The 16,113-nt window shown below is 42.4% G+C and overlaps 1 protein-coding gene across 2 annotated transcripts; it reads right to left on the bottom strand.

The window, feature by feature from the left end:
* Positions 1–695: 695 nt before the first annotated feature.
* LOC140259099 (OX-2 membrane glycoprotein-like) lies at positions 696–14,657 on the bottom strand. Of its 2 annotated transcripts, none has more exons than XM_072350107.1 (6): positions 14,493–14,657; positions 12,819–12,900; positions 11,711–12,037; positions 10,841–11,107; positions 9,100–9,216; positions 696–2,297 (listed from the first exon to the last, which is right to left on the bottom strand). In XM_072350107.1, exons 2-5 carry the CDS (start codon positions 12,889–12,891, stop codon positions 9,104–9,106), a joined length of 780 nt encoding a protein of 259 aa, XP_072206208.1. In that variant the 5' UTR covers positions 12,892–12,900; positions 14,493–14,657; the 3' UTR covers positions 696–2,297; positions 9,100–9,103. The 2 variants fall into 2 exon arrangements, with proteins under 2 accessions (XP_072206208.1, XP_072206199.1); XM_072350098.1 differs by lacking the exon at positions 696–2,297 and adding an exon at positions 6,366–6,889 and having other exon boundaries at positions 14,493–14,621.
* Positions 14,658–16,113: the final 1,456 nt, after the last annotated feature.

The following is a 16,113-nucleotide window of genomic DNA, read 5'->3' as shown; positions in this document are numbered from 1 at the left end:
CATTGTGGCTTCAGAATAAAAACAAGTGTCTCAACAGGTTCTGAGAAACAGGCTAACAGCCATAAAAAACAACTTTACACATAACCTCGGGGTTTACCTCGTGAACGCTACTGTTATGCATTTGTTAACTTTTATGAAGGGTGGCCAGTCTAGTTTCCTTAAGGTCATTTAACCCTGCAGCCCCAGTTGCTTAATTCCTACTCCATACTATGAGCACAGCTCAGACCAGCTTGTGAATCAAGCAACACCTGAGCAGATCTGGCAGCAGCTCCCAGTCTGTAGCATGCAGCCCTTCTGCTGTTCTGCATGGGAAACTCCGCTCCTTCCAGGAAACAGGCTGTGACCTGTCTGGCCTCAGGGACACATTACCAACCAGAAGGAGAAACTACCAACTGTCATCACTGCACATGTGGTATTGCAGCAGTGAAAACAGTAGTTCCAGACAGGTAGCTCTTCTGAAGCCACCAGGAGCAGAAGAACAATAGAAATGGGAATTTATATTGCATTTCCAAATCTCTGGAGATCAGTGCCTATTTCCACTCCACCAACTGGTAGAGCTCAGGAAGGCAATAAATTGCTGCCCCTCACTTCTATGGCAAAACCTCGGATTAGTTCATTTAGGGAGACAGGAGCAAAAAATTTTCCCTACCACATCTTTAAGAGAAGAAAAAACATAACCTTATGCCATGCCAATAATAAACATGACTTCACAATTCCATACACCAAAGGTCATAGGTCTTTCACAACACAACAAGCCACCACTGCCTTTTCCAAAGGAATTATTCACATAGTTAAAGTTCACTCATGGTGCTTCTCTCAGCCTGAGCACTACTCTGGCTCCATTTACAAAGGCCCACACGCACTGTAGGTACTACTTACAAATAAGAATCACGTGGCCTTACTTTCAAAATTTCTTTATTCCACTTCCCTTTGGTAAAGGCAAATAAACAAAGCAGGACAGTCAGTACATCAGTAAAGAAAGCAACTTTGCATAGATAACAATTAAGCAATACACATGAGACACATAACACCACTAAAATATGTATAAAAAAAAAAATCAAAAAAATCAGTTGATAGCCCAAAGCTATCAGCCATGGGTTGGCAATCAGAGGGGAAAAGAAAATATAAAACTGGAGGGGCTCCAGTTCCACCTGCCATCAAAACAATGGCAAAGTAGCAAATTCAGCTTCTCTAAAACTCTCCATTGATCCCATTAAATCCATAGTGTTGTAGCATGGTTAGTTTGAGGTGTAACATCTCATGTGACAAAGTCTAGGCATGGAATAATTGCCTTTGGCCAACAGGGCCATTTGTCTTTGCTTAAATACAAGCAACAAGAATAGATGGAGACAAGGGATGGCGCAGTGTATCAAGTGACCACGAAGATGATCAAGAAGGCCAGACCATGCTTTTTGACAACTAAGCAAGGAAGAGGCTGGGGTATTAACAGCACTGCATCAGAAGGCAGAGAGATTCCAACAGCAAAGCATTCAGAAAGGAGGGTATGACAGTAGTTTCACTACTGAGCTTTGTTTCAATCTTCTCCTCATTTACATATTAAATAATCAAATAATTAACAAACAAACCAAAACAGGATTTGAAAGAAAGCCATATGAAATAAATTACTGATAAGACTTCTTTCCCAACTATGGCTGCTACTACCTCTAATCTGTCACCTGACTTGGATCCTACTGACCTTTTACCAATAATTTCAGCAGATTTGGTGTGGTTTGAGACCACCAGCAGCAGATCTTTCTAGAGGTCACTCAGAAATACAGCTGTTGATACTTTCAGCAAGGAGAAGGAGCTGCATTAGCTGGATAAGAAAGAAGAAAAGGAGATGACAGGAAGAAAATGATGAGTCACTGAGTTGCAAAACATAACACTGCAGAAAGCTATTAGTAAAATAATCCCCCCAGCTCTTTACTGAGAGCAGTTATGCACTGGAAGAAAACCCCCAGATTGCTCACAGCTTCCATGGGAAGAAGGCAAATACATTTGCAGACTAGCAGTACCAAGAATGGCATGAGCAGAGCAGATATTGTCTGGCAGCAGAAGAGAGGACTGAGCATTCCCTCTGGTCCTCTTCCTTGTGATGTAGTGTTTACATCAGAAATCAAACACTGTACTAGTCTTGCAGCAATGAAGACACTGTCTAGAGAGCTCAGCACTTTGGTCTTGACGTATTTTCCTTTTACTGCTGCTACTTTCCAGTTGTGTAAGTCTCTGCTTTTAGTGTTGACTTCGGGATGCTAGGCTGTAATGATCCAGGAGATGAATGGAAATCCTCTGCAATCCTAGAAAACAAAGAAAAAGCTGAAAAAGGATGAATCAGAGAGGTTCAGAATAAGTATGGCTTGAGATTCATTTGCTTGTACTACCCTGAAAGTAAATGGAGAACTGCCACACCTCTTTTTGGATGGACTACCTGAGTGCAAGACTTTATTGCATGTTTAAACAGAAGACCATAAATAAGAAGGCATCTTCAAGCAAGACACAGGGAGTACAGCATGACAGATTTCCAGGACTAGTATTAATCTATTTGCATATTATAGGAACAACTTACTGGAAGAAGAAGAAAAAAAAAAAAAAAAAAAAGAATTTTCTACTTCCTATAAATACCACAGAATCATAGAATCACAAGGTTGGAAAGGACCTACAAGATCATCTAGTCCAACTGTCCTCCCATCACCGCTGCTACCACAACCACTAACCCAGATCTCGTAGCTCCTCATCCAGATGCCTCTTGAACACTGCCAGGTGACTCCAGCATCTCCCTGTGCAGCCATTCCAGTACCTGACCACTCCGAGAGAAAAAGTTATTTTTTACGTCTAATCTAAACCTCCTCTGGCACAACTTGTGGCCATTTCCTTGGGTCCTATTTGATGCCTAGGAGAAGAGGCCAAGCCCCTCCTCATCACAGCCTCCCTTCAGGAAGTTGTAGAGTGCAATGAGGTCTCCCCTGAGCCTCCTCTTCTCCAGGCTAAACAATCCCAGCTCCCTGAGCTGTTTCTCATAAGACTTGTGCTCCAGACCAGTTTTGTTTCTCTTCTCTGGATATGTTCCAGGGCCTCGATGTCCTTCTTGTATTGAGGAGACCAAAACTGAACACAATACTCGAGATGTGGCCTCACCAGAGCTGAGTACAGAGGGATGATTACCTCTCTGCTCCTGCTGGCCACACTACTTCTTATACAGGCCAGGATGCCGTTGAACTTCTTGGCCACCTGAGCACACTGTCGGCTCACGTTCAACTGAGCATCGACCAACACCCCAGGTTCATTTTCTCTTCACAGTCATCCAGCCACTCAACCCCAATATAATTCTCAATATAATTTTAAAGGAACAGGTTGGTTTTTAATGCATTGGGTTTACAGCTGGCCTACCGTTTGCTCTCATTTCAGTGACAAGTAATTTATCCAAGAGGTAAGACAACATAGCAACCTAAGTGAAAAATGACAGCTAATAAATTTTGTTGAGACATGAAATATAAAATCCCTGCCATCCCTGCTTTTGGTGTAGAAGAGTAAGAAAGGTTTCCACCTCCTTGTCCAATAACATTGCCCACAGCTAAAGTATTCTTTAAAAGGAAAAACATTTCAGAATTTAGAATTGATTCCGCAAGAAGTTGAAGCAGCCAGATGACATTTCACAGGAATGCTATTTATCAGCCTTTTCAAATGCTGGCCATTCTCTGCTTACACTCAACACACGATTGTTTGCATGAAAAGAGAAGGACAGACTGCGACATTATTTCATGGGGGAAATAAAAGCAGATATTGTGCATGGAATAGACACTGATAGTCACACCTAGCAAAGGCCTCTGCAGAGGGAGGGCCATTTTTAGCAGCACATGCCTAAAGCACCTCTCCTCTGGTAAGGCAGGAGGATTTTGAAAGATCTCCTTGCTCACTGCTCTCCACGATGGAAGGCAGCAAAAGGAACACATTGTAGGAAAGCATGATAGGAAAAGAGAGAGAGCATCAGTTCTCCTGCCCATAGTGATGAAAGCTAGGAGTACTAAAAGATGGGATGCTCTAAAAAGAACACCTGTACTCTGCTCTCTGTATGGAGCAGACTGGAAGGTACTGTTGGGTGTGCTTTTCTAAACAAAACAATTTTAAAATGACTTATTATAGAACAAGAGCTACGTCATGAAACCCATAAGGCATCCTTTGCTTCTGTTGTAAAATATTTGTGTGTGTGGGAAACCTCCTGGGCAGCTGTACGTGACTGCTCCCAAATTACCATTCTGCTGATGAGTGTCTGTATAGGCACTCTTGTTTTTCTCTTAAGGCTATTTAAGTCTTCTTGGTTACGATGTATTTTGGTTGTAATTTTTAAGCTGTGGTTTTGTGGGTTTAAGTTTGTTTTATTTGTACATTTTGTTTTATTTACTGTTAAGAAGTGAAAAGGAAAGAGGCTGCAAATAGAATCCTTTACTTACAGTGAAGCCACAAGAGAGGGAACCAAGGTGACTCTGGAGTAAACTCCCCCATGGAATGCCACAACAGCCAGAGACCATTCCCCTGGGCACTGCTGGCTACGCATCCTCTGAAAGGCTAATATTCAGCTTTCACTTCAGGAAAACTATTCAGAGAAGCCTCCTAAGACCAACCTGTTCCTATGTTGTTTGTAACTATCAGGTTTGCCACTCTTAAAAAAAATAAAATAGATCTGTGAATCAAAGCACACGGAACAAACAAGAAGTCATACCAATCAAATGAGAAACTGCGTAACCTTAAGCCAAAACACGGCCTTCCCAAAAATGAATAAGTACTCGGGAATACTCCAAAAATAATTCTCCTAGTTGTAAACAGAAACATGGCAAAAAAAGAAATAAAATAAAAATAGCACGTTTGTACAAGTGCTTGTGGCTGTAAAATGTCCTGAATTACTGGAATCTACTGTACAGCATTTCCATATTTCCCAGACTTCTGGGACACCTTCAGCCCCCCAAGATTTGATTTTTTTATTAACTACGTGTTATAGTTATATAGTTATATATAACAAAGATATATATATAGCAAAGATATTATTTGAAGCATAACAGAGCTGAATCTGTATCATTTCCAGCAACTCCAGAAATTAAATATAATCAAGGCACCCTTAATTCCTATTCAGGGTAGTAAGTAATTTCTAGTTGGTGCTTCAAAGATATTTTCACGGTGTTTTATAGTATTCATGTAACATCCTAAGCATATCAAGCCTAAGCATCTCTTCAAAGTCTGTTAGCTGTATTCTGACAAATGTTTGTCACAGAATCATAGAATTAATTACCAAGGTTGGAACCAACCACCAACCCACCATGCCCCCCCAACCATGCCCCTCTGTGCTGCATCCACAGGTCCTGAATATCTCCAGAGACGGCAGCTCCACCAGCTCCCTGGGCAGCCTGTGCCTATGCCTCACCACCCTTCCTGAAATGTTTCCTAATATCCAGCTTGAATCTCCCCTGGCACAACTTAAGGCCATTAACTCTTGTCCTGTCACTGTTACCTGGGAGAAGAGGTCAAATCCCACCTCACCACAACCTCCTTTCAGGCAGTTGTAGTAGCCAGTGAGGTCTCCCCTGAGCCTCCTCTTCTCCAGACTGAGCAATCCCAGCTCCCCCATCATACTTGTGCTCCAGACCCCTCTTCAGCTTTGCTGCCCTTGTCTGGACACACTCAAGGACCTCAATGCCTCTCTTGTAGTGAGGGAACCAGTACTACTTTTAATATGAGAACTTTAATACTCAATAAAGTAGATCATTGTATGAAATATAAGTTACATATAATTCTCACAGGAAGGAAAACTTCAATGTTTCAATTTCTAAACCAGAGAAACTCGTTGCCATGCAAAAGTTTTCTACAGAACAGGTTTTTAAATCAGATCTAGCCTTTTCTTCTATGACCCTTCATGTTTTATTCTTCCAGGCCCTCCTAATCTGCTCAGTCTGAGGTCACGCCATACCTTTCATCAACAAACTCCAAGAATTCTTGCCCTGTTATTATGGCTTTTTAAACACAAATATACTACTTGACCATTTCTAAAACTCTGTACGTGGCAAAACATCCATTTGTCACCCAGCGGAGCTCAAATTTTCCCACATGGATACCAGTGCTAAAAGAAAAAAAACAACAATGCTGGTATCTATGTGGATATGTGAAACAGACCTTCCCTCAGAAAGCCACAAATCTCTAGAGAACCCTTTGTATGGAATTTAATACCCCCAGAGACTGCTGGCTCCTGAGAACCAACTGTAAAGCTTCAGCTGGCCAGGCTGAAATGCGAGCATCCTGCAGGTCTTGGAAAAACAAGTGGATGCTGAGGAAAGCGTACAGGTCGATACATGTATGAGGTAAGTGAGCCACAGGAATTTACTGCATCTAAGAGCCTTTATTTTGCTTCAGTCCAGTGAGCTGGTTTGTTAACTGCACTGCTTTACAGTTAACTCTAAAGTAAGGTGAATCAATTAGGAAAAGGTGCAGTAGTTTTGGTTTTGCTTTTTGTTTTTTAAACAGAGATGTAGTAATGACAAACCACTAGTGTGAGCAAAATTCCATCTGCAGAAAGATGACTGACCACATCTTGCTCTTTGCCCTTCATGGAGTAACAGCACATCTAGTTTGCCTCTGTGCTTAGCCAACCAAGAGTGAAGATGCAAGCTCTCCAATGCTCTGGCATCAATTCTTACCACAAAGCCACTCACTGTCTGTCAAAAAGTCATTAACTTGGAAACACAAAGGCTTTGTGAAGAGGTTTCACTTGGATCTTTCTGCAGAAAACCAAAACACATGTACTTTGTAACTGGTATCTAAGGCAAGTGTCTAGGGATGGGACAGCAGAAGGAGAAAGGTGAAACTTCGACGGAGTCCCCATCCACACAGATAAAAAGTCAGTGTTCTAGTGAAAAGAAAAAAAAAAGGCATCTTGATAAAACTGGAAAGGCTCTGTTTTTTAGCTAGTACAGAATGAAAAGAAGCATTGAAGCCCCACAGAACAGCCTCAGATGCTGACATCCTCCAGTCAGTGCTACTTTAGCTCTCTGCTAGGCTGTTATTAGAAGCATGTTCAGAAGTATGTATATAGGTACTATTCGTCATTTCAACACAATCTCAGGATAATAGAGGACAAAAGTTACTACCTGTAAGATGCTACTCTCTTTCACACACATCTTTGTGCTTTCAGGAACATGCACAGACCTCATAGCCCACCAGAGAAAAAAAAAAAATAAGCCTATGGAAAAACAGACCAGGGTCTGAAGTGAGAGCCAAGGTAAGGATACCAAATGTATTTCCCCATTAAAACCTGGTAGCTGTGAGTGGTAATACTCTAAACAAAGCACAGTACATTAAAAGAACAGAATGTAAGACTTCCACCTGTACTGTGTAAGTCACATCCTGGCACTAGAGTTAACCAAACCCATCATAAATGAGAAGGACCACCAACAGACGTAGATCCCAAATCTTGCTACAGCTGATAGACCCTAATACCAGCTCAGATCCATTGCTAAATGCTGCTGAAGTAAGTTTCCCCACTGATGCACAACAGATGGTATAGGGCATTGGGAACCTGCAGTGAAGTTAACCATACTGCCTACTGTAATGGTCCCCTTATATGTCACTACTGGAACCCCAAAGGGAACTACTAATACCCAGGGGCCAAAATCCCACTAGGAGGTAAGTTAGCAACTTCACCTTCATCAAAACACAATCAACCTGGTCCAACTAAGATATGTGTCACTGACACACTCCTGCTTCAGCCACCTGCTGTAGCCACAGCATAAGGGTGCGTGTATGTGACAAGGTTGCCTTATATGGCACACTGGTCCCTGTGCCCTATCACTCCCTGAACCATTCCAGAGGGTGACCACAGACCTCTGTCAGGTCACTCTGCCTTATGGTGTCTCCTCCTAGGTCTGCTTGATACAAGCTCATTGGTGCTTGGAAGGGGTATTTTAGAACAGAGATACATCTTTCCCACAACCATCACAGCTTTTCTTTCTGATGCCTTAAAAACAGAACCAAAATATAGAACCAACTCTTTGACCTTTCATTTCCAGGTTGGTCGGAAAACTTCCTCTTTTTAATTGTTTATAGCAGTGACGTAGAGCTCAAGCACCGTGTACAACTAGGAAGTAATACAAGGGGTCTACAAAGCATTCATTTCTCTTTTTTCCTCAAAAAAATTTTGTGTCCCTCGCAGCAGGGAATCTACTATGTCACCCCCTCCTCACTATAAGCACCATAGGTTCAGGTTCACAATACACAGGTCTGATATTCCTGGAAACACCTCTTTAACTTTTATCACATTATCATCATGAAGCACATGTCTAAACGTTCCAGAATGAACTGAGTTAATGTCTGCTGGCTTCTGAAAGCATTTCTAAACATACTCATAGAATCTAAAGCCAAGCACAGCATCCTGATCCTGTGATGCAAAAGCAAAATTAGCAGTGACCATCAAGTTCACATGATTTTTAAAGTCTTTCTCCCTTTTCAGTTACTTCTCCCTTGCTATCCTATTACTAGTAGTGATGTCTAGAGCTGTTTCATTGTCAGGTCACCACACCTACAGGTACAGCAGTATCTCCTTTGTTCAGCACTAGGAATCTGATTCACACACCAAGTTTGAGCATCATTCCACGTTGTGTCTTAAAATGCACCAAGGTGCTGTGACTAGAAGATGGCTATGTCTTGAGAGCACAAAACTCTTCATGAGCTGGTTTCTCATCAGTGTCCTGCCAAAAATTATCTCAGCAGACAAGCACTCAATTCTTTGTTGTCCCTCTAAAACAACGAAGAAAACTGAAACGCATTTGAAAAGACTTCCATTAGAAAGCAAAACACAGACAGTGCATCTGGCTTTGCCCATATCCTCCCCTCCTAACTTATAGTCCTGTATTGTTCCACAGTGGAAACAGTGCAAAACAGCTCTTGAAATTACAAGCAACTGAGGCAAATTTGATTAAACTGTAAACACATCATAAAGTCTGGCAATATGACCACCCATTCTCCATAACAACAGTTCAGCAAAGTTTCAGTCTTCCCTGCTGACAGCAAGACCTTATTATGGCTTTGTGAAAAACACTTGTTCCCATGCCAGTAACTTACTGTTTCAGCTCCTCTTACATATCTTCTTCCTCCAACACAGTGCAGTGAGAACCAGGACCAAGATGACAAATGATAGAGTCACAGCAATAGTCAGCCCCAAGAACCTGAATCCCTCTTCTGCAATGAGCAACAAAATAAAATAAGTAATTAAAAAAATAAAAATGCAGAAAACAAACAAGAAACAAAGCTTTTTTTACCCAGGAAAATGAGGAAAAGAAAAAGGCAAGAGAAATGCCTGTTTAATAACAACAATTCTTTACTAGGATTTTGCAAAGGCTGTGGCTTAGCTATATTCAAGTAGCAATTGCTCAGAAGAGAGTATGCTTATCTTCAAAGATGAATATACTTGCTCATAGCTTTCCAGAAAATGTCAATATGATAGGACACATACACAAGTAGCATTTCATGCCCTAACGCTTCCTAAAGAGTTCTTTTGCTCATCCAGAATCTGAGGCTTTGTTAGTAAAATAAAAGATATTTCTTCCACTACTGAACATAAAACACTGCTGCAAAGGATAAACTAACATTCATAAAAGAAGGCAGATATGTTTTAATACCTGTGAGAAGTTCTAAACAACATTCTAGTGTAAACACCCCTCTCGGGTTAGGTGTCAACCACATGATCTGACTGTCATTAATCAAAGTAATAATACATAGCCCAAATTCAGTGCTCGGTGATAACAGTGAGAAAACTTACTGAAGTTATTCCAATCAAGTGAAAGACATCAAATCTTTTAAAACAGCTAGGTTGAGCTATTCTTCTGAATATCTCCTTCTCTAAGCTGTAAAAGATTGCTAAATCAACAACCTATTGCTGGGCTTTTCGCTCTTCTAGTGAGGAATAACAGCAATATGTTTCCTTCTTTCAGAGGTACACATTTATAAAAGGCCAAAACAAAATTACTGCACTCGAGACACGATGCAGAATTTATTACTCTTTTGCAACTAGTGTCACTCAGAATTAAGGACTGATGTCCTTTTGAAATTTCAGAGAGAAGGTTTGAGAAGTTATTCGCATGCTACCCCTCACTATTTTCCGTATAACACTCTTATCTCAAGCATGTAATACGGGAACTAACCCACAGTCCTAGTCTGCCCTTCCTGTTTTTCTAATTTCCAAAGTAGAAAAGTGATCTTCCCTTTGAGGCTCTGGATTTAGGCATACGTGGACTTAAAAACGCTTACGTTAGCACTCCTCTGTGAAATGAGGCTGGCACTTTAGCTTTTCATGTTCCTACTTCTCACCCATAGAGCTGGAACTGAAATCTTTCCAGCAGAACAGAATGTTGGAAGAAAAAATTAAACCAGTGCTACCAAGTATTCAGAAGTTACATTGCTACATTTAATATTTCCCTGCAACATCACTATAAACATCTTCAACTGACCACCTTCCTATCTGCCTGAGAGTACCATTCCTCCTTGATCATTACTGCAATACACACGTCTCCTAGCAAAAGTGTCAGAGAAGCTAAAACATAATGCACAGGTTAACTGGATGGAGTATCAACAAAATCTGTAATAAGTTTAACTGAAACATCTGGTTAATCATTGCTAATAGTGAATTTGTTATTAATTTCAGAACTTCAACGTTTATTAAGCCACCCACAGTGCAGACTAGGGCTCCCTTCCTCCTCCTCTGGCACACAGTCATTTCACCCTCTTTCCCAGCAGACTCCTATCCAACCACACAAAAGGCAGAAGCCGAGGGAATGCTAACAAAGGCCTTATCTCAGTCACCTACTTTTTTTCATACTTATGGGCAATTCCATTTCTTCATTCTCGTTGCTTACTCTGCAGGTCAAGTCCTCTTTGCTGCTGTTCTGAAAGTCATAGACCTTCACTTGACTGGTGATGGACACGACCCCATTATCGTACGTGAACTTCTCCTGTGTAGGAGTATAATTGAATGCACTGTTCCAGCTGATGGTGGGTTCTGGGAGGCCAACAGCACTACAAGTAGCTATCAGATGACCTTCAGAAATGTTGTAGTGGACAGATGCATTGAGACCTTCCAAGACACAAACAAGACAAACCATCACCACAAAGAGCACCTGACCAGCAACAGTAATAGAAGATGAACCATTATCAATCAGAGCAAAGCTCGCAGGGTTCTCACGCTGCCCCACGACACAGTAACATTATTGGGCCATCACCCCCAGTACTCAATACTCCCCCTCTTACACTGAAGTGATATACCCCAATGGTTTCATCTTACCTGAAAATCCAGATTTGGAAATGATTTGTTAAGAAGAATAATTTTGGGGCAGCTTGCAGTGCTGGGGATGTAACCAACACACAAAGGAAGCTACAGTAGTGTTGGCCTACTCACATTCCAAATGGGACTGCTTAGGGCTTACAAAGATTCCATTCCTCATTTTTTATGCTGTTTTTCACAGAATAGCATGCAAAGGCAGCCCAGCATCAAAGCCACCATGACTGGCCTGAATACAATACCAAAAAGCCTTCTCACATCAACAAAGCTCTTCTTCTAAACTATTCCCCACCAAGGGATACTCCTACCACTGAGGTGTCTATGTCCTCTCAAGGAAATTCTGTGGATGAGAAAACCCTTCTCCTCCTACTGGAGACATATCCTTGCAGAGAATCTCACCATAGACTCTAAGACAAGAACGTCCTGAAAAGGAGCCAAAAGGGAAGGTGTTGAACAAGCACAAGTAGCACCCTGTGTCATTTATTCTTGCGTTCCAGAAAGTGATGCTTGTGTTGTTGAGCATCAGGCTAGTGAAATTCATCTGGTCTTGATAGGGCTTCTGAATCTTTAATCCTGCTGTCTTGCTGTACGTAGCTATGTTATCTTGTGATTTTACATTGTCTTTCTGCCATGTAACTTGCACGACATCCTTGGGCTCTGTCAGGGCACAACTGAGAGTCACGCTGTCGCCCACCTTCACCACTCTTCGCTCAGTCTGCATAAACACTGCAACAACATGAAATAGTGAAATGAGCAAACAGTACAAGCATGCATAAGCCTGACACTATTCTAAGCCTGGGATTACCCACAGACTTAACAATGTCATCAGCTAAAGCATTATTTTTATGTGGGCTTCCTCTGCCCAGAATTCCTCCTCCTGCATCATCTCAGAGATCAAGTTATGCTGATTTACACCAGGTGAAGATCAGGCTCCATACAAACTAAATAGAAGACGTATCTATTTTTGTACCCATCCTACTACACTCCCACCTCAGTTTTTTTACACTAACTTAAGCCTTCCCAGTCTCAGTGGAGTCATGAACAATTTCTACTTCCTAAAATTCAGGGGAAGATTAAATGGATAAAGGAAGTACATGCAAATCCATTCTCATAGAACCAAATGGTGAATCTAGCTAAAGGCAATTTCTAGACTACATAGCTTCAGAGTTTGCGGTGTATGTGAGAGAGACTGAAAGAAATAAATTCATAGTTTGTTCCAGGGGAGAGGATGCAATATGGGAAGCTCTGAACTCTAGTGAACAAAGGTTCCCAAACAGTGCCATAGATATGGGACATTGCACGTCCCAGTTTCCAAATGCTAATCCAGAAGACTCTGTGTTACACTTGCCAGATCCGAGCCCATGTCTCAGCTGTCTGATGTTTGTTAAATGGCACCAGTGATCTATATTTTATGTCTTTTTGTTCTTTACTCTGACCAGTGAAGGCTTAGAAGTCAGAAACCAACTCTCCAAACATCTGTAGGCAGATTTAAGGAAATTCAACTTACCTTTTGCCTTTCCAAGCACAACACAAACCAGACTCAAAACCAGGGCTTGGAAAGTCATTTTGGAAGAAAGCATCTTCTTCACCTGAAGAAAGTTAATGAGACATGTATGACTTAATAATAGATCAGCTTCTGGTGTGAATAGTAACAGTTGCTTTGTCATTTAAGGAAAATAAACTTACTGGGGTGGATGACAATTTTTCCATGTCCTGTCATACAGCAGAGATAGAGCTGAAGTCAAGGTGCAAAAAAAAAAATGCTGGGTGAAAGCTATAAAGGAGGAACTTTCTGGACTGTTCCTCAAAGGTCCACATTTACGGACAGAAATGAAAAGAGCAGTTTATTCTCTCATTTAGCATTTGCTCACAGATGAACTGGCACATGTAAAACAAAACATTAAAAATGGATGGGCTTCTGAAAGCCTGGTGCTTGCAGCCCAGGGACTGACATGAGCAACTAAAAGATCCACTGCATCTAAATGTGTAGAAAGGTCTCTTAAGAAATCACTCATGGCAGAAAGTTACCAGAAGAAGAAAGTTGGCATCTCCCTTCAGAACTTCCCAGGCAACGATTTTGCTCCACAACTATGCACACAGCCATGTTCTATCCATTAACATGTTATCCATCCAAGCACGTTGCAGCACTGCGCTGAGAGGAGAGCTTGTGAAACATGCCCAGTAGTTTGACTAAGAGCATGATATGTCAGTTGTCCTGGACAGCTCATGAGATCAAGGCATACATTAATACCTCCAATTACATGAACTTAGGAACCTATGTGGCATATAGTACCTCCTATGCACAAACATATTTCCAAGGAGGAAGAGGGGCAAGATTTCATCAGCAGACAGCTTTTGACTTGCTCCTACTACCTTCCATCAGGTAACACTGTCACAATACCACTGAACTGTGGATCTGCCTGGAACTGCAGCTGGTGTCACGTAAACATTATTTCACAAAAAGAAATCTCTCTTCAACACGTATCATGTACACCTTCTTGCCAGTGTCTGCAAAACTAGCTGCTAGTTCTTGGGAATGCCTTCCATCAAGAACACAAGTTGCAACTTCTATCAGATTTTTGTAACATGCAAGAGAAACAGAAACTATAAAGAATTCTCTATGTTAACACAGATGTACTTGCTCTGTGTAAGCGTACCTTGCATTTTAAACTCGCTGTGTTAACAAACCCAGTTTTGGTCTATAAGAATGTCTGAATGAGGATACCAAGTTGTGAAAAGTCAAGAAACCAGAAACAAGACAACTACATCAAGCAGAGACAGAGCAAGCAGAGAGCAAATCTTTCTTTAAGCTGTACTCACCCCACCTGCACCTCTTTCCTCACAGCCACGTTACTAACAGCCACTCTGTCAGAGCTGTACTGCTGTCGGTCGCCCCTGCACTTTCAATACTCCTTTCCCTATCAACTTGAACAACTATGCAGCGTTCAGCCCACGAACTCCGAAACTGACGCATCACTATTCCCGTGCACTTGGCAACACCCGGAGCGCCATAGCGGTCCTTAGAAGAGCAAGCGGGAGCACTCACATCTCTCAGCTCTACGTCCACTCACCTTCCATATCACCCGCGCCTCTCCAAACCCTGCTCCGCACATCGCTGCGGAGCCCCCCGGCACCCCCAGTACCCCGCACACAGCCGCAGGAGATAGCGGCGGGTACTCACCACGAAAGCCCGCGGGCAGGGAGAGAGCTGGCCCCGCTGTGCGGCACAGCGCAGCGGTCGGTGGGAAGCAGCCAGCAGGGCGTCAGCTCCCGCCCCCGGCTGTGCTGTGTCCGGCTTCCTCCTCCGGATTGTAAGGATCGTATGCCAGTACAAATCGCTTCTTGCTCAAAGCCTGCTCCCTACGGATTTCAAGTGTGATTTCAAGTCGATTTTGACACCCAGGCTCTTCTGGGCTTCTTCCTTGTTGACGATTATAAGCTCACATCTGGATGTGTCTCTGTATCATTAGAAACGGGCTTTTATCATTGCCGCTAGCACCCTGTTGGTTAATAGGAGTGGTACAAATGTAACGATGTAAATGTAACTCTGAAAATCTAGCCTTACAAGGAAAACTATAAAGAAGGGAAGAAGGGATTCCTAACCAGAGATCCTTCCCTGGTGGCAGTCAGGTGCAGCCAGGTGCAACCAGGTGCAGCCAGGCTCCACCCCTTCTGGTCACACAGTTGAATTGCCTTCACCTGTGCTCCCAGGGCTGGCCACTCTTTTCCCCAGGTGTTCAGTCAGTGGTTCAGGCCATGATTTAACAGATCTCATACACACAAATAACACCACACTCGTGCTGCTGGCCTCCTGCTGTTAGAATGGAGCATTTTCCCCCAGTAAAGCTCTGTCCCAGCCTTGTCCGAAATAACTAATTTCTCAATTGAATCAGTTAGAAACAGTATTCTTTGTCACCACCTGTGTCTGCTGTTTGCCGCTTCTTCTGTTGCTTTCACGCCTCACCAAGCTCACACCTCTTTTGACAGGTCATTCATACCAATTTACATATTTCTGTTAGATTAATCTAGAAGGCTTCCTGTTTTAAAACATCATTGTTCATGGGAAAACACTGATCATGACACATTCTCACCCCTCTGCCAAAACACCTTTGCAAATCTGTCCTCATGAGACTATCAGAGTGGTCGTGAGCCCATCTAAAACTGAACCCCTTCATTTCTTAAGACACAGACAAACATGGTCAGACAGTGGCTCCTCCAGCAGGATGCAACTATTAAAATAGCTCAACCACCATGCTGGATTTACTGCAGTCCTTGCTTTTCCATTAACAGACCGAAACCTAGGCTCTGCCACCAGCTTTCTTCAACATTTTCTTCCATCTCCGATGGGAAGGGCTTTAAGTGCTCAGATTTCCTTCCATCATAGAATCACCAAAGTAAGGGAAGACTTCTGAGATCACGTAATCCAACCATCCACCTACCAGCATTATTTTCCAACTAACACATGTCCCTCAGCATCACATCCACACGGTTCTTGAACACCTCCAGAAATGGTGACTCTACCACCTCCCTGTGCAGCCTGTGCCAGCCTGACCACTCTTGGAGAAGAAATTTTTCCTAACATCCAACCTGAACCTCCTGTGACATGACTTGAGGCCATCCCCTGTCAGTCACAATTTTGGGCTCCAGCAAATATCATGTTTGCCTGTTGCTTGAACCTGATATCCCTGTACTTTTCAGATTGATTTTTCTTATGAGAAAAACATGTTTGCAGATCTTCTGTACTTACTGCCTTCACAACTGAGGGGATTTCAGAAGTGACTCCAGAGAACTGTGGACTGTAC

Source organism: Excalfactoria chinensis, chromosome 1, assembly GCF_039878825.1.
Source record: "Excalfactoria chinensis isolate bCotChi1 chromosome 1, bCotChi1.hap2, whole genome shotgun sequence".
NCBI lineage: Eukaryota > Metazoa > Chordata > Aves > Galliformes > Phasianidae > Excalfactoria > Excalfactoria chinensis.
This window is presented reverse-complemented; position numbering and strand designations above follow the sequence as displayed.

Bases quoted from the DNA above. Each gene is read 5' to 3' on its own strand.
- LOC140259099 (XM_072350107.1), bottom strand. From the start codon at position 12,891: ATGCTTTCTTCCAAAATGACTTTCCAAGCCCTGGTTTTGAGTCTGGTT. The intron at 11,108-11,710 runs GTGAGATTCTCT...GTGTCTTGGAAG, and splicing joins TTCTTGTCTTAGAGTCTATG to GTCTCAATGCATCTGTCCAC. The intron at 9,217-10,840 runs GTAGGTGACTGA...TGCTCATTGCAG, and splicing joins GCCCATAAGTATGAAAAAAA to AAGAGGGATTCAGGTTCTTG.